Consider the following 18,040-nt stretch of genomic DNA (forward strand, 5'->3'; position numbering starts at 1 on the left):
AGGGCAGCATTGGGGGGGGGGCAGAAGGACTCAGCAGGTATAATGTCATAGGGTCTACCCTCCAAAGCAGCCATTTTCTCCAGGGGAAACTGATCTCTGTCATCTGGAAATCAATTGTAGCAGTGGGAGATCTCCAGGTCCCACCTGGAGTTTGGCAACCCTAGGGGAAAGTGTGCTGCATAGCAGGGGGTTGAAGAGAATGGTTTGATGGGTGCTGGGCCAAGATTGGCAACAATAGTTCCCCAGGAGCAAATAGCTGGGTTGGAGGGTGGAGTCTATGGCACTGTAACCTGTCTGAGGTCCCCATCTCCCCAGGCAGCTTTTAAAACATGATCCTGGGACCTACACACCACCAGACACAGTGAAGTCCAATCAGCTTCCATATGCAAAAGACCTTGAAGGTTCCATATGCAACTGACATTCCAACTGCCTTGCCGGGGGGGGGGTGAGTTTGAGGTGTGGAACACAGTGAAGTCCAATCAGCTTCCATATGCAAAAGACCTTGAAGGTTCCATATGCAACTGACATTCCAACTGCCTTGCCGGGGGGGGGGTGAGTTTGAGGTGTGGAACACAGTGAAGTCCAATCAGCTTCCATATGCAAAAGACCTTGAAACACTGGGCGGGACTGCACAAAGCAGCCAGTCAACCCAGCCAGCGTCTTCTGACTGACATTTCAAGCGTCCATACACTAAAGGAGTGCATTTTAGAACTTTGGCACCCACTATTCAATTATATATAAGGAGAGATAATTATGGCAATAGGCTTTGTAGCCTGGACTGAACTGGTCCCTAAGCCCTGGTAAATCATATACATATTACTTCCACCCATGCTTGGACTCTGCTTAGCATGGAAAATGCTTTTCAGGATGAGTTACTCATTAGGACAATGAGGTACAAAGGAGGATAAAATTATTTTACCTTTCATTGTCCATACTGAATTGTATAAAGCTTTTCATATCTTTGCATGGTAAGATGAACCTGCCCAAATTAATGCTGCTATGTAGTGGCCATAAGTATGAAAGTCCAGCTCCCCATTGCTTTTAATCATTCTCATTGAGGCAAATCTGTAAAACGGGGCATTTCCAAAGAGACTGAAGGGTGCACAGTATGGTAGCCTAACACCTTTCATGGATAGTGTCCATCAGTTTCACTTGCTGCCTGTTTGCTTTCAGGCTCAACTGAAAAAGCTGGTAATGATCAATAGCATCCTATAAAGCCTGCATTAAGACTGCTTTAAATACTCTGACTTTCTTCTATATGATACTGTTCTCTGTTGTTTAATCAGTTGAGAGCTGGGCTTTTGTTTTTGTTTTGTGTGTGTGTGTGTGTGTGTGTTACTCAGACCCACATGAGGAGTGAGTCTGGATTTGTGTTTTATTTATGTTTTATGTTTCCAAGACCCTGGCGAGAGGTGGATCTGTATATTAAGTTTGGGTGTGTATTTATTTATTTGTTTGCTTGCTTATTTTCCTTTGCCTGCTGGTGAAAGAAATGTGCTGGGGGGACAGAATGGGGTGAGAGATAGTGCCATGATTCGTAGTGTGTGGGGTAGGGGGAGATGTGGTGGAGGACAGGCAGACCAGGTAAGGGGAAGGAACAGCAGACAATTGTGTGCTGTCGCCTCTTCTGACTCTTCTTGCAGCTGAAGTGATGTTGGTAACCATATCAAAAGCCTCCAGGCTACAAAATCCTGCTGCTAAAAGCCAAATCAGTCACAAGAGATCATTGAGGAAATACCAAACAAAGCAGAACAAAAAAAAAAATCTTCACTCGCTAGCAGAAGACCGCTAAAGAAGGGGATGGACAAATCCTCCTGGGGAGAGAGTTATGGAGCTTTGGTGGGCCAAGACTGGAGTGGTCTCTGTGACCCATTCCAGTCAACAACCTGGCTGCAGTATTCTGTACCAATTGAAGTGTCCAAATATTTTTCAAAGGCAGCCCCATGTAGAGCACATTGCAGTAATCTAACCTGGATGTAACCAGGGCATGTACCGCAGTGGCCAGATCTTTTCTGTCCAGGAAAGGCTGCAACTGGCTCACCAGATGAAGCTGGTAAGAGGCATTCTTGGCCACAGCTGCCACCTGCTTATCTAGCAGTAGGCACCCTCAGACCTGTTCCTTCAAGGGGAGTGCAACTCCATCCAGAATGATGGACACCTTAAATCCCCATTTAGACCTTCTGCCCACCACTAACACTTCTGTCTTGTCAGGATTAAGCGTCAGTTTATTAGCCCACATCCACTCCAAAACTGCCTCCAGGCACTGGTTCAGGATTTCGGTAACTTCCCTAGGATCTACTGGAAGTGTAAAATAGACCTGAGAGTGTCATCTGTATATTGGTGACAGTCCAATATTATTATTACCTGAGACAGGCCCAGGGTTATTATGGAGACCATGAAATACTAAGCTGCTCCTGATAGGCAGCCTCAGCATGAATGCTGAAGTTCCCCAGGACCATCAGCCTAGGGTGGTCATCAACACCACCCCTGAGACCAGCTCTGTCAGCTCAGCTAGGGAAACAGGCAGCAGCATGAGCAGTACACTAACAGAATCCCAATCCTGCCTCTCAACCCCAACATCCGTACACAGCCTCAAAACTAGTAGCATCCTGGATGGGGCACTGTGCTCGGGGGATAGAATCCTTATAGACTATGGCAACACTGCCTCTTATGTTTTGTATGCATTTTAACTGTTTTATATGTATTTTAACTCTGTTTTTTTAGCTCTTTTTAAAGTTTTATATGTTTTATTATAATGCTTTTATAATGTAACTTTTTAATGTACCTTTTAAATTGTTAGCCACTTTAGCAGCCCTTTTAAGATATAAATTTTGCAAATAAAAATAATAATTAAAAAATACAGTTGTGGAACTCCCTTGCAAAATAGACTCACCAGAATCTAAGCTTGCAATTGTTAAGAAATATATTTGTATATAAAAGCCCTATGAAGGTTAAGTTATTTGAAACTCTCCTGTTCTTAGTCTCAGGGTAGTTCTCAATGATGTCATATATTTTATGTGAATTCTTAGTCTGTTTCTGTGAAGTTGTTTTAAATGAAATTTTCATTTTTGTGGAGTTGTTGTAAAGCAGAATAGACTTCCCACACAAAGGAAAGATAGGTTACAGATCGGACAGGTGAATGGATGAGCCTGTTATGATGAGCCAAAATCAGTTTCAATTTGTTTGGTCTGACTAGGGATTGCCTTGTCTTTAAGCAGGGCCAGCCTAAGGTTTTTTTGTGCCCTAGGCGGGGCTACCTTCTGGCGGCCCCCCCCCCCGGCACATGCCCAATTACGGCATTGCCAACCTCCTGGAGCGCGCCCCAGAGAGCCCTTCTCTCCGCTGCTCACACCCATTCCAGCCTGAATGAGAGAGGCGTGGCACTGCTCCGCGGCACTGGCCAGCTGGCTAACCCTCCCTCCCTCCCCTCTCCTCCCTCCCTTCCTTTAAGGGATGGCCACCTCCCGGCACTGGAAACCCCCAAAGCTGGGCCACACCCCTGGGCAAAGGCGAGGTGGCCGGGCACCTTTGGAGGGCGCTGAAACACACCGAGGGAGTTTGGCCTTGCTGTGCCAGATACGAATGGGGGTTTTCTTCTGTCTCCGAGGGGAGCTGCCACGTCGCTTCTTCCGCGCTCCTCTGACCTCCCCTCCTCCCTCTGCCCAGCTGAGTCAGTTTTGTGTGTCCCTTGGTGGACTGCCGCCCTCCTCTCACCCGTGCAGGCAGCAGAGCAGCAGGCAGGAGGAGGCCCAGAACAGAAGCTGTCAGGGCGGCTCCTTCATTGTCTCCCCCGTTTACCTCTCCTGGCCAGGGGGGGCGGTGGCGCATCCTCCCAGCAACGGTGGCTCTGCCGCTGGGGCGGGGGTGGCCCCTCTGGCAGCTGGCTGGCTGACTGGTTCACCTCTTCCTTTCTTCCGGCCCCCGCGCCTCTCTTGCCTTCCCCACTGCTTTTGGCTGCCGCTCCAAGCTCCAGTCCCGATGTGCTGAGGTGGAATGTGATGCATCAGCTGCCTGGGAAGCAAAGAAAACTGACCGTGCCTTCGTTCAGGCTTTTGGCGGGGGGGAGATCAGTGCCCCATCCAGGGCCGGCTGCTGCCCCATCCAGGACTCGGCACTATAGGCGAATGCCTAGTTTGCCTAGCGGGTGAGCTGGCCCTGTCTTTAAGCTTAACCATAGCTGCCCCTATGGGGAGGGGCTATGGCTCAGTGGTAGAACATCTGCTTGGCAAGCAGAAGGTCCCCAGTTCAATCCCTGGCATCTCCAGTTAAAAGTACCAGGCAGTGAGTGATGTGGAAGACCCCTGCCTGAGGCCTTGGAGAGCTGTTGTCAGTCTGAGTAGACAATACTGACCTTGATGGACCAAGGGTCTGATTCAGTATAAGGCAGCTTCATATGTGTTCATGTGTTCGATGTGGATTTTGTTAACACAGGACAGAGTAGAAATTGCAAATTGTAGACATGGGATTGGAAATCACAGCCACAAGTATAAGCAACTTAACTATTCTCTTTCTGAAAGTGTGTATACCTACCATTGTAATGTGTGAATGCAATACATATAAAATATCAGATAGGTACATTAATCAGGAAGCCATAATCGGCTACAAATTTCTATCAATGGTATACCCAGTGGTAAAACCAGGTGTGCTATTGTGTAACCTGCAAAACATCTCTGACCCCTCAGAGAATTTAGCCTTCTGAGCTGATATGTCCAGAGACAGGAGAGTATTGGGAAAAGTTCTGCCAAGAAACTAGAATCTGATAGTAAGGGTGAACTTCCTCTGAGTTTAGGAAGGCACCTTTTAAGGGGTCAGCTACTACGACCAAAGCTACCTGAACAATATCTCTTTGAAACTGATGGATCATCAACTTTAGCAGCCCCCTCCTATTTCTGGGTATAAGGACACTACAGCCATGGCAGGGAAGGCAAAAATCCCTGGTACCCTCACCTGAACAAGTGCTAAAAGTATGGAAGTCTTCTGTATGCAATAATAAAAACCTTTCTGTAAAATTCTGCTGGTCTTAGTTTGTAAAGTCTTGTTTGCAGCCCATCCTATTCAACAGTAAATAAAATTGCATAGAATTCCTGTCATTTCTCTGATATGCTATCCATGTATGTGTCAAATATTAGAGTTACACCCTTCAAAGCCCATTGATTTAATGGACTTATAAAGATATAACTCTGCTTAAAACAGTACTCCGTTATCTTCAGAATAAAAGCAGTAGATGTGCTGAATAGAATAAGCTGTAGAATGATTATTCCAATATGAAGTGGTTGCAACAGATTAACAGTAAGGATCTGTTACAGTATTGGTGTTAACAAGTATTAATAGAACCTTCACATATTTACATAAATAGAGCATTCACCAATATTTTAAATTTTAAAAAAGCTGGAGATGAGGGTCTCATCTGTGATGGCTTCAATTTTGTGTATTTTATAGGACACTGTTATTCCAGATATAGCCTATGGGTTGCAACGTTTCGCTAAAAAACTAATACATTTCTAGATTTGTTAGCTGTTTCAACATAGATGCACTTTGCTAATCTAATTGCAATATTTTGAGCTTAGTTCCAAAATATCAATTGCTTTTAGTATTTCAAATGAATATGGCTGTTGGGTAAATGGGGCTGTGGTTCTTGATAAAAGTCACAGAAGTAATTTTGTATGTGTGTTTTATGCTAACGTGCCTCTTTGATACTCATGCACATATTTCCCTTGTAGAGTTTTAAGCTGAATGTAGACAGCCACTGTGCATTAAAGGAAGCCGTTGTAGAAGAAGGACTCCAGCTTCTTGATCTTATAGTATCTCACAAATCAGGTAAATCCTTCTGAAATATTGCAAGTCTTTATGTCTCCCAACTATTAAAGAATAAAGAAGCATTGCTGTAAATTACTGCATATATTCACTTCCTTATGTATTATTAATATTTACATTATCAGTTTGACCTTCAAGATTTATAAATGTTTCATATACTGCATACAATGCTGTGATACCTATAAAATGAAATACTGCCTGCAAATAGTCTGCTCATTTTATTTTGGTCTTGCTGCTTAGCTGAGTTTCAATTGAAATTACATCACTGAAAATTTCACACTGACATATCCTTTGATGTAGGTGCAATGGAAATAACATTACGATGATAAATTAGGATTTCAGATCTATACACAGATATATTTTTACATAGCCGGCCTGAGTAATTGCATTGGTAAAGGCTCTTTTGCCGTTTGAGTTAATTCTTACTGCAATTTTAAAGTATTTATTAGGAAAATTTAAAAATTAAGAATAGTTATTTCCTTTGGTTATGCTTGTCCTTTTCACTATAAGCCTTAAGTCAGAATGAATTTTTTTTTGTTATATTTTTGGAATTTTGCATGGCTCATTGAATGGGATAGTTTTAATCAGTGCACTCAACTCATAGAAATGGCATGCTTATTTTTTGGCCCGGTTGAAGTAGGTTTTATCCAACACATTCTCTAGTTTTTGTGTAATTATTACTTGAGTCCTTACATTTGTTCTGCACATGCTCCTTGAGAGCCTTAAATAGATCCTCCTCCATGAATTCTGTAGTTAATGTTGGTGGACTTGCATAATATCCTGGAGGCTGTAGAATGTTAGGAAAAATAGATGACTAATAGGGCAATGTATATATAAGGAAATTGGGGAGGGGGGAAGAGAAAGAAAATTAGTACCTATGTATGTTCTGAGTGAGAGTTTGTCCAGCATGAGGAAACAGATTATATATTACTTTATTTGTTCTTTACCATCTTTGGTTATGCCTAGCATGTTGTGTTCTTGTCATGTTCAGCCTTATCAAGTCGTTGGCAATGCATGATAGAACTCTTGAAAGAATTTCCTAATAAAGAGTATTGAAATACTTAGATGTGGGTTTCCCCCCTCCTTTCTCATGGTCCACCTTTGTATAAATAATATGATTAAAAATAGAGTTGAATGTGTTACTTAATCCCCCCCCCTTTGTTTTGGAAAAGGACTGAAGGACATGCTGCAAATAATTGCAAGTCAATGGAAGGAACTACAGAAGCAAATCAAACGACAACACAGCTGGATTCTTCGGGCTCTGGGTATCATCAAAGCAGAGATACTGGCTACTGATGTGTCTGCAGAGGATGAGGAAGGGACTGAGAGCCCCAAGGTAAGTGGCTTGAAGTTTGTCTTATTTCCTCTTATTTCCTCTTCCTTTTGAACTAGGTACCACTGAAGTTTTCTTTCCACCCTAAGGCTTTTCATTTCTACTGGGTAATTTTTTTTGTATAAACAAACTAAAATGCCTCACTCTGAAACAATAATAAAAAAATAGCCCAGGCTGAAACTTTCCTCCCCCAAATTTTTCAGATAGAGCACTTTTGCTTGGTGCAAAGGGATGAGGAAGGAACGTAAAATATTTAGTAAACAAAACATAAAGTATCTTTAACATGAATAATCAGAATGGTTTTAAATTGTTTTGTTGCAACTATAAATCACTATAATCAGTGCAATCACTCAGCTCTGACATCCATTAGCCGCTTGGTTACAGCAAATTAACAAAGAAGAGAGAAAGTGATTCATTATCTCATTCCTGTTAATGACTATCAGATGCATTGCCTAATTAGGGGATGGCCATTGTAGTGGGGAGAAGGTCATATGCTTTGCCACAAATCTTTTTTTGCTTGGAGTTTAAGCCTTCTGTAATGGTGCATGTGTTGAATACGCCAGGCACTTTAAAATATTGATATCCATATCCATTTGGAGAACTGGAAGGCACTTCTTCCTTAGTACTATGCTGCCATTATTCTAGTGGTGGTGTTGGAGGGAGCCTTGCTACAGAGAGAAAACCTGTTTGCTCTGTTTTACTTTGAGAAATATGCCAAAAATATGTGTTCTTCAACAAAAACAAAAATATGAGGAAAGTTCCTGAAGTGGATGGAGAGTTGCTGAAGAATTACTGGGTAGCCAGTAATTTGTTTCCTTTCAAAAGGCCAAATGAGCACTTTACTCTTCACCATGCTAATAAATATATTCATTATCAGTCGCATTGTAGGCATTATTCAATACTTGTCCATAACTGAAAAAATACACACTTCTTTAGAGTCACATTGGCTATGTACCTGGGGAAAAGCTTCTGACTTTTCAAGGTATCACAAAAACAGAAAGCTAGGGTTTATTGTGACCAAAGTGCGGCAGCAGGGGGGGAAATGCCACAAACATGGCTATTAGAGGTAGGCAAGAGCATTTTTAGATCTGGAAAATGGTATCAAGTGTCAATCAAGTGTCATTGTTACCTGTGATCAATTTCATAAAGCCATTCAGTTGTCTGAATAGGAACTAGCTTGGATTCACTGGAATGTTTCCATAGACAGAAGGATTTCTGCCCTTGCTGGGGGACTTTCTAGCCTCTTCCCTCTTGCCACAGCCTCACCTGTCTCCTGAAATGCTGCCCCATGGCTACAGTGGACCGCAGGAGTGGGACTAGATGGTCCTTTTTGGCTGCAGCTGGAGAGGGGTGAGAAACTCACTCTCTGAGCAGAAACACCTCCATCCATAGAAATGCTCCTGGGGATCCAAACACCATGGTATTGTTGGCACCAAGGTTTGTTCTAAGACTAAATTCTTCGTTTACTGCCACATATAAGGGCTTCATGGCACACTTCACATAATTGCAGGTACTCGTTGTGTGAACCTGTTTTGGCAAACCTACATGAATCATACTGATAGCATAATTATTCTTATGATTTTTTTGGTTGGCGCACTAAATTTTAGGCAATTCCAGTGTTCTGCCTAATTGTCAATTTTATATTTGTGTTTAATTATGTGAATCAATAAAAGCAATTCAGCAATAGCTATGTTCATCTTTTGTAAGCTAGTAAAGCCAAAGAACAGATCACAAGGGAAGTAGCCCATTACTGTCCATTTTAATTATCTGTTTAACACTTTACCCGCAGTGTCAGCAGTAGCTTGCCTAGTGAGTCACTGGATGATTCAAGTAACAGAGTTGTGTAAGGGTGTGTATTCGGCATAAACCAAGCCAAAAAATACCTGAAAAAACCTTACCAGCATTTTTCGGGTATTTTTTAAGCTGGCTGTTGACTCGGGCTTAATTTCAGCTATCCAAAAAGGCCAAGTCCTGACAAGCTTGAAAATATTTGGGATTTTCAGGACCACTGGATAGCCAAACTTAAAGGGCACTTCTGGGTCATACAGATGATGAAGTCAGTGCTGGGTTCTGTTAGGCACTGCATAACTGTGCCCTTATACACTGCTGCAGTGGTGGTGACAATCTCCGATAAAGACATTGCATCTCTTTCCCCTTCAGCAATACTCAGTGGCAGTAACTGGAGTTCTCCAAGTAAGTCAGTATGTGTGTCAGTACTAGGGATGGGCACGGGCCAGAAAAATGGAGGTTCATGGGAGGTTTGTGATTCATGAATTTCATGAACTATAAACTTCCACAGACTTTTCTGGTTTACAAACCAGTTTGTGGATCATGAGGTCTGTGATGCAGTGCATTTAAATGCCTCCTGATTCCACTTCTGGGTCATGCATTGCCTCCTGAGCTCGCTCGTGTTGCACTGCAGCAGTGGGGCAATCTGAAAGTGGGCTCTGGAGGCAGTTAGATGCCTCCTGAGCTCACTCACAGCATGGCACAGGGGCAGCATGGCTTTAGAGAGTTCTCTGGCTGCCAGCATGTCTGGCCCACAAACTCTTCTAATGGACAAAATGGACCACCTTTAAAAAAAAATTAGTCTGTGGGCAATCCATCAAAACCATGAATGCACAGACCGGGCAAAAGGTCCGTGAACCAGCCCCTGATCCGTGATGAAATTAGATCTGTGGATCGGTTTATGCCCATCCCTAGTCAGTATCGCTCAATCACCTGTTACCATATTGATGTTACTGCCATCTCTGCAATATATTATGGACTCTGTGGAGTCAGTCTAGGTGATGTTGAAATAAAACCAAACAAAGAAGTAGGTGTGTCATCTCACTTAACTCAATCTGGTCAGTATTCATTTCAAAACATTTTATTTCTGGTAGTGAAATTTTGACACCATGGTAAGCGCATTTTGAATTTATATAAGTAGAGCTACTAGCTCTGAAAAATTCCTGGAGATTTGGAGGTGGAGCCTGGGAAGGGTGGGGCTTAGGGAGGGAAGGGACCTCAGTGGTGTATAATGTCATATAGTCCCCTTCTGAAGGAGGCTGGTTTCTCTACAGAAAACTGATCTCTGTAGTCTGCATATCAGTTGCAATTCCAGGAAATCTCCAGGCCCCAAATGAATGCTGGCAACCCTATAAGTTGTTTGAATACAACAGTCCCTTATTTGCAGAAATGGAACAAAATTGCCATCTATATTGTATTGCACTGGGGAAAGCTCTGATAAGCTGAAGTGGCAAAAACATTCCATTGCTAAAGAAATGAAAGAATTTGCACTGGGGCGTCTAAGAGGGAAAAGAGAGTTGTCAGTTTAGCTGAGATAAAGGCACCTCACATAAAGGCAGGTTGAAGGCTGGGAAAGTCGCATTATGCAGGATGCTAAGGGGTAGGGAGCCTCAGAAGAAGAATACTGAAAAAGCGTGCGGGATAGGGTGAAAAAGAAAAAGAGCTGGTTTTTATACTCCACTTTCCCCTACCTTAAGTATTCTTGAAGCGGCTTACAATCTCCTTCCCTTCCTCTCCCCACAACAGTCACCATGTGAGATAGTTGGGCCTGAGAGCATTCTGAGAGAACTGTGAGTGGCCCAAGGTCACCCAGCAGGCTTCATCTGGAGGACTGGTGAATCAAATCCGGTTCTGCAGATTAGAGTCTGCCTCCCTTAACCACTAAACCACGCTGATTGACTGAGGAAAGGAAACAGGGAATGGATGTACACACTATGCTTACCAGGGAGAACTGTATTCTATGGAGGGTGAGGGGCTGTAGAAAAGCTGGTCAGGAGACAGGGTAGCAATCAAAGCTATGTCTGATTGACTGCTGAGCCCAATTGTGGCTTCTACTGTCACTGCAATGTTATTGCCTGGTAGCTTTCAGAGGGCAATGGGGGGGGGGGTGAAGTTCACATCTAGATTTGAACTAACTGGCCAGGGTTTTTTTGGTTCCAGTCTCCTAATATGCTACTTAACAGGGAATATGAGAAGCTCAGAGGAGTGAATTTCCATATTTGATTCCCCAAAGTATTCATTATTATTTTTTGCCTTATGTCATTATTGTACATATACTATGGCCTTTAAATTGACAATTCCCTGAGAGTGTTGTGCAAGTAGGAATTTCCTTTCAGTTGCAGACTGACAGATTAATAAAAACAAAACAAAATAAGAAAAATAACTCTCGATTTCAGAATACACTTACTTCAGAAACCATAGAAAACTTGTGAAGCATAATAGAAAATCTAAAGGAAATATCTAGGGGGTATTTTTCTTTTCTTTTTTTACCTTGTTGAGAGACTGCAGCAGTGAGCTGATTTTACAGATCTCTGAAGAAACTAGAAATAGGAGGAATTTCAAAGTATCTATGAAACTTTTCCCTTAGGACTTCTTAAAAAAGTGTTTTCTGCACTACTGTGGGGCCTTTTCATAAGCATATAGAAAGGGAGAGAAAACTACATTTCTAGAAATGTATTGAAAACACTCAGCAACTCAGATTTTGCATATAAGATTATGCATTTTATTATGTGGCCTATGTTTCACTTATTCATAACTAGAAATAGGATTTGGGAAACAAACAAGGATTTTTCAAACTATAGCTAAACCATAATCCCTTCAACTGCAGCAGATCCTGTCCTTGACCTTTAAAAATAAAAAAGAAACTAAAGATAGGAAGGGATATTTAAAGTTCACCTAGAAAATTATTGTAATTTCCAGATATAATTAAGGTAAACATTTTAAGATTAAAGCTTTTCTACCCTGAGAAAGGTTTTCTTTTTTCTGAAAAAAAATCTATTTGGATAAAGAAGTTGCAGAAGTTTAATTAAGCAATATAACATAATAATAATCTGTACATATAATATATTGGATTCATTTCTATTAATAGAGTTTGCATTATCCATGCAGAAAAATGAGGTTAGTATATTTATGAAAAGAAATGGACAATCAAAATGGACACTTCCATTGAAGTGGATGGGAAAGTAATTCAAGTGGGAGAGCTTTGTGTGTGCCTCAGAGTCCAAGAAATCACTTACCTGAAATATTATTGTTGAATTGGAATCGGGGATAGTAAAGTATATCGTATATAGTAGTGCAATCCTAAACAAGTCAATGGGCTTAAAAGGGTGTAACTTTGTTTAGGATTGAAATGAAGGAGATAGGAGAGCACAACTTTAATGAAAGGATAGTTATGGAGCCTAACAGAGAATGCTTAGATTTTCTCAGCATGGCTTTGGGAAGAGTAAAAGCAAAAGTTATTCTTAGAATTTCTGAGAAGCCTAGTAGTTTGGATTCCTTGATACAGTGAATAGATGTGATCACTTATTCTCAGGAAAAGTAGTGGTAAACTCCAGTGGGAGGAATTCAGTATAAAAAGGAGGGAGAAAGGTCTCATATCCATACAACTCTCATTGAAACACTAAGACAGGAGTGTCAAATTTAAGGCCCGCGGGCTGGAACTGGCCTGCTCGTGGCTTTAATTTGGCCCAGGGGTCTTTTCTTTCCCCATCCCCTCACCCTTTGAAGCTCCAGGCTGCAGACATTCCCAGCTCCCTTGGGTCCTGTCTTTGCCTGCTTCATCAGGAAGCTCTTCTGGGCTTGCAAAGTTGCACAGAAAACACAGAATGGATTTTTCCATTAAGGTCTCTGCACCCAGATAGACTACTCTGGGACTTTTTCTAGCAATAGAAACAGTCCTCTGGGAGTATAATGATGGTCCCTAGCAATAGAATCTGTGTTCAGGGACTGTCATTTCACTCTGGTGGCTGTCATTCCAGTCCCAGAGTTATCTATCTGGGCCCAGAGACCTTAATGGAAAATCCATTCCACATTTTCTTTGCAACTTTGTGCAGCAATGTATTTCAATGGAGTGGACCTCAAAAAGTTTCACTTTCCAAGTGTTTGTATGCAAGCTGAAGCTGTTGCTTGTTGGAGTCTCCTTGCAAACATAGGGTTGATGTTTTGAGCCAGTTTGCCTTTGCTGAATGGCCCGGAGAGTGGCTGCCTGTGTACTCTAACCTGGGAACCCACAGCCAGAGGGGGACATTACACTGGAGAGCCATTGCCACTCTGAGTAGACATGGGGGGAGCTTGCAATGCCCAGCCATTTCATGTTTTCCTAGGCTCAGAGCATTTAATATTTTTAGTTCGTATTTTTAGTTTCTGCTGTGATCCTGTTGCTTTGTCTTGATGTTTTATTTTTTAAATTGCATTGCCAAATCCCACTATTCCTCCACCTTTCCATTTTAAGCAGGCATCTTTTGGCTGTGGGGAAGGTTTGGGAGGTGTCAGTTATCAAAGACTGTTAAACAAAACATTGCAAGAGTTTGAAGGACACTTGTATTGTAAGTAAAAAATATCTTTAATTGTGTTTGTCTGTATCCTTTATAAAGTTTATATCTCCACTACCTGGCATTACATTTTATGACACACCAAGTCCCATTTATGTCAGATCCAGCCCTTGTAACAAATGAGTTTGACACCCTTTTCGCTAAGGTTTGCATAGTGCTAATTTTCCCATTTCTGCTGTTCTGATGAAACAGTACAGCAGCAGAGGGACTTCTACATGGCAGGTTTCCCTGAAGTTACCCTGCCCCAGTGCCCTAGCAGTGGTCATTTCTGACCTTCACCACAGGAGGCATTAGTTTTTGTAATGGGCAATTGAATATCCTTATATCATAACATTATAGGAACTGTGTATCAGGTTCTCTGAATTCCTAGCTTTCATTTTTTTTAAAAAAAAGTAATTCTGCAGCCTCTTTTATTGTGGAGATATAAGGAGAAAGGCATATTTCCACAGCAAAAAGAGGTTACATATTTCCTTTTTTGAAAATGAAAGCTGGGAATTCAGAGAAGCTAGTACACAGACTGTTATACCATTATAGTGCTATAATAACATTCAGTTGGCAATTTAAAAAAAGAAAAGCCCCTTGGAGATGGCCGCTACAGGAACAAGGGCAGGAAAAATGGCTGTTGTTTGGAAAAGACCAGAAAAATTCAAACTTTCCCATCCACATAACAGCTATCCAGGCTTTATCATGATGTTTCCCAGAACTTCATAGCAAAAGTAGTCCGGGGAGAAAAGCTAGGGGAAATCTGGGAGCTTTAAAAGGAATCCTACCTCCCTGCAGCTTTGAACCTGAAGCAAATAATCCATATGCCAAAAAACAAAACAAAATGAAACCATCAAAGACAAAAACTTGAAGAGATGAACCTCCTATAAGTTGACTTTACAAGTCCATACGTAGTCACGTAGATCCAAAATAGTGAACGTAATCTGCAGAATATTATTTTTTAAAATAATGGTATTTGTGAAATGGCTAAAATAAGTGCAAGGAACGAAAAAGGTTGAGTGTACCAACAAATTACTAATCTGTGGTCCTATATGGTCAGGGGCCTGCCTACCTGAGGGACCGCCTCTCCCCATACGAGCCCCAGAGAGCACTGAGGTCAGGGTCACAACACCGGTTGACCCTCCCTGGTCCGAAAGAAACCAGGCTAAATACTACTAGAACCAGGGCTTTCTCGGTGGCGGCCCCACACTGGTGGAACGAGCTCCCAGAGAACATCAGGGACCTGCGGGACCTCTCACAGTTCCACAGGGCCTGTAAAATGGAGCTCTTCCACCAGGTGTTCGATTAGGGGCCGCCACTGAGGGGTGTGCCCTGGAACATCTTCTGGCCGAACTTAGATCATCTCCTGGCTAGAGTCTCCGCTGGTTACTACCCCTATCTCAGGATTTGATTGGATTATGGCCATAGTTGGTTCTGTAATTGTTGTCGTTCACTTGTTTTAACTGATATTTTTGTTTTAATTTTTTGTTATGTTATTTAATCTTGTTAGCCGCCTTGAGCCTGCTTGTCAGGCAAGGCGGGGTATAAATACAAACAAATAAATTAATTAAAAACTTTAGTGAATCTTGAAGGTTCAAACCCACAGTGTTTTTGTTGGGATGTTTGAGATTAGTATTACAATACAGAAAAAAGAAAGAGTGAATTGATCTACTTCTTGTGATCAATACTGAGAAATGTCATATACGTGAGTTGATATGTTGGTTTACTTTACTTCATTTAAAGGATTTTTTAGCTCTAAATTTCTAATCTTCAAAGATTAGTATTATGCCTCTACTATTGGCAGCAAGCTGTTGCAGCAGAGATTTGCAAGCGAACTTTACCATTTGAAAATGGTTATACTGTTTATCAAACAATCTTTAATTATATAGTAAAGAAAGTGGTGGCTTACAATCCATTGTTGTACCTTATACAGATTTCTTGGTTTTCCAGGTATGAAAATACTAAATTTATCTATTGTACTGAGCCAAAGTTTTCATATTAATATAGCTAATTCTCATCATGGCCAAATTTGTGATTACTTGAATCTGGAGACTGGATTCAAGAACAAACAAGACAGATCTTTATACAAACCTGGGGAAAGCCCCAGGTTTTCAGATGCATCTGAAATAAACAAACAAAAAATAGACACTGGAGGATTACCCCCCCTCCATTAATAGAAGCAGCACCTGTAGTTTTAAGGAAAAAATGCCCCCTGTGGTTGTTTTAAGGCAACCACAACAGAATAGCCAGTTGGAGCCTTGGTTTCTGTCAGTAAAAGGCAGGGTGAGGGGGCAGGGTAATTTCTAGGGCTGCTTTGGCCTTTGAGGGGGGGTTCATCAGGGCCATGCCCAGCAGCAACCACTGGGCAACTTGAGACCACACAACTTCCATGATCCCTCCAGGCCTAACTACTCCCAATTGTTCAGTAGCAGCCAACACAAAAAGTGTGGTATCATAGTTGGAGTTTCAGGCTAGGATCTGGAGTCCCAGATTCAAATTGCCACTCTGCTGTGGGAACTCATTGCATTCTGTCTCAGCCTAACCACCTCACAGTGTTATAGTAAAGATAAAAGGGAGGCAAGGAGAATGATATAAGTTGCTTAGGGTCCACACTGTAAAGAGACCTTTCAAACTTTAAAACCTTAAAAAAAAGACATTGGCAGTTAACACCCCAAAATGATTGAAGCAGTGCCTGTAGATTTAAGAAAGGTCAGCAATAAACCACAAAAATATTGCTGACCTTCAAGCCTTGGTTTCTGTCAGTAAAAGGAAAGAGACATGGACCTTTCCAGGGTTGTTTTGACCTTTGAGATAGGCCTTATTGGGGCTAGGCCTGGTGGGTGACTTGATAACAAACAACCTTTATGATTCACTCAGGCTTGCTGTTGTCCAGCAGCAGCAACCCCATGAAAGCCAGTGTGATGCTATAATGATGCCACCACCTTCTCCAGCCGAGACTCCCTTAGTCAGTGGGGTTCCACTTTTAATAGGCACACCCTTTTATAGCCAAAGTGCCAAGAGGATCTAGAATTTGGGGAGTCTCATAAAGGCACCTGGGTTTTGCCATGACACTGGAAATTCTCGGGGTCAGACGAGGAAGGGTGTGCTGGCATCACAAACTATTTATTTGATTATTAGATTTTTACCCTGTCCTCCCAGGAGAGCCGGCTCAGTGCGGCTTACACAACCAGTATAAAACACTGCAATATAACAAAAAAATCTACAATATAAAAGCCATCAATACACAATTAAAAACTATAAATATTATAACAGGTTAAAGTGCTAGTGTTCAGTCCTCGGCGTACAGTCAGCTTCTTGATATTTCTCAAATGACTGGGCGATCAGCTCGAGCTGTAATTGTGGGATCCAGATGGTAGGGCTTGCTCTCCGTAAGCTGTCAGATATCAATGGTGGCAATGGTGGTGGCAGCCCCAAAAGCCTGGCAGAAGAGCTCCATTTTACGGGCCCTGCGGAACTGTAACAGGTCCCGTAGGGCCCTAATCTCATCCGGGAGCTTGTTCCACCAGAGTGGAGCCGCCACCGAGAAAGCCCTAGCCCTAGTTGTCGCTAGTCTGGCTTCCTTGATGTTCAGGAGGACCAGCCGATTCTGGGTCCCCAACCTCAGTGCTCTCTGGGGAACATATGGGGAAAGGCGGTCGCTCAGGTATGCAGGCTAATTAGTTAAGCGTTTTACCTTGGTTACTGTCAGTAAAAGGCAGGGGGAGGGATCAGGGCTCTTACCAGGTCTGTTTTGGCCTTTCAGAAAGGACTCCTCAAGCCGAAGCCTGGCAGCAATCATGAGCAGGCCTGGCTGTTTGCTACTAGTCAACAGGCATCACCTCACAAAAGGCAGTGTGGTGTACAGGTTAGAGTTTCAGACTAGGATCTGTGGGACTGATGTTCCAACACCCACTCTGCTGTAGAAACTCACTGGGTGATATCGGACCAGTTATACAATCCTAATCTAACCTACCTCACATGGTTGTTGTAAGGATAAAATGTAGGAGAGGAGAACAAGGTAAACTGTCTTGGGTCCCCATTGGGAGAAAAGTGGGGTGTTGTTGTTGTTCAGTCGCACAGTTGAGTCCGACTCTTCACAACCCCATGGACCACATCACACCAGGCCTTCCTGTCTTCCGCCGTCCTCTGAAGTTTCCTCAATTTCATGTTCGTTGCATCTATGACATTGTCTAACCATCTCATCCTTTGCCGTCCCCGTCTTCTTTGACCTTCAATCTTTCCCAGCATCAGGGTCTTCTCCAGGGAGTGCTCCCTTCTCATTTGGTGGCCAAAGTATTTGAGCTTCAGTTTCATTATCCGGCTTTTCAGGGAACGGTCAGGGTTGATTTCTTTTAGGATGGACTGATTTGATCTTCTTGCAGTCCAAGGGACTCTCAAGAGTCTTCTCCAGCACCATAGTTCAAAAGAATCTATTCTTCGGCGCTCGGCCTTCCTTATAGTCCAACTCTCGCAGCCATACATGACTACTGGGAATACCATTGCTTTGACCATGCGGACTTTTGTTGGCAGGGTGATGTCTCTACTTTTTATCATGCTGTTTAGGTTCACCATC

At 42.4% G+C, this 18,040-nt stretch overlaps 1 protein-coding gene across 2 annotated transcripts in view; it reads left to right on the top strand.

Moving 5' to 3' along the window:
- AKAP6 (A-kinase anchoring protein 6) overlaps positions 1 to 18,040 on the top strand; it is a 325,414-nt gene that overhangs the window by 103,352 nt on the left and 204,022 nt on the right. For both annotated transcript variants that reach the window (XM_015415204.1, XM_015415203.1), the window contains 2 exons: positions 5,721 to 5,817; positions 6,987 to 7,150. In XM_015415204.1, the coding sequence (XP_015270690.1) occupies positions 5,721 to 5,817; positions 6,987 to 7,150 (261 nt within the window). The remainder of the gene's footprint in view (positions 1 to 5,720; positions 5,818 to 6,986; positions 7,151 to 18,040) is intronic.

This window comes from Gekko japonicus, unplaced genomic scaffold (assembly GCF_001447785.1).
Source record: "Gekko japonicus isolate JY-2015 unplaced genomic scaffold, Gekko_japonicus_V1.1 scaffold83, whole genome shotgun sequence".
NCBI lineage: Eukaryota > Metazoa > Chordata > Lepidosauria > Squamata > Gekkonidae > Gekko > Gekko japonicus.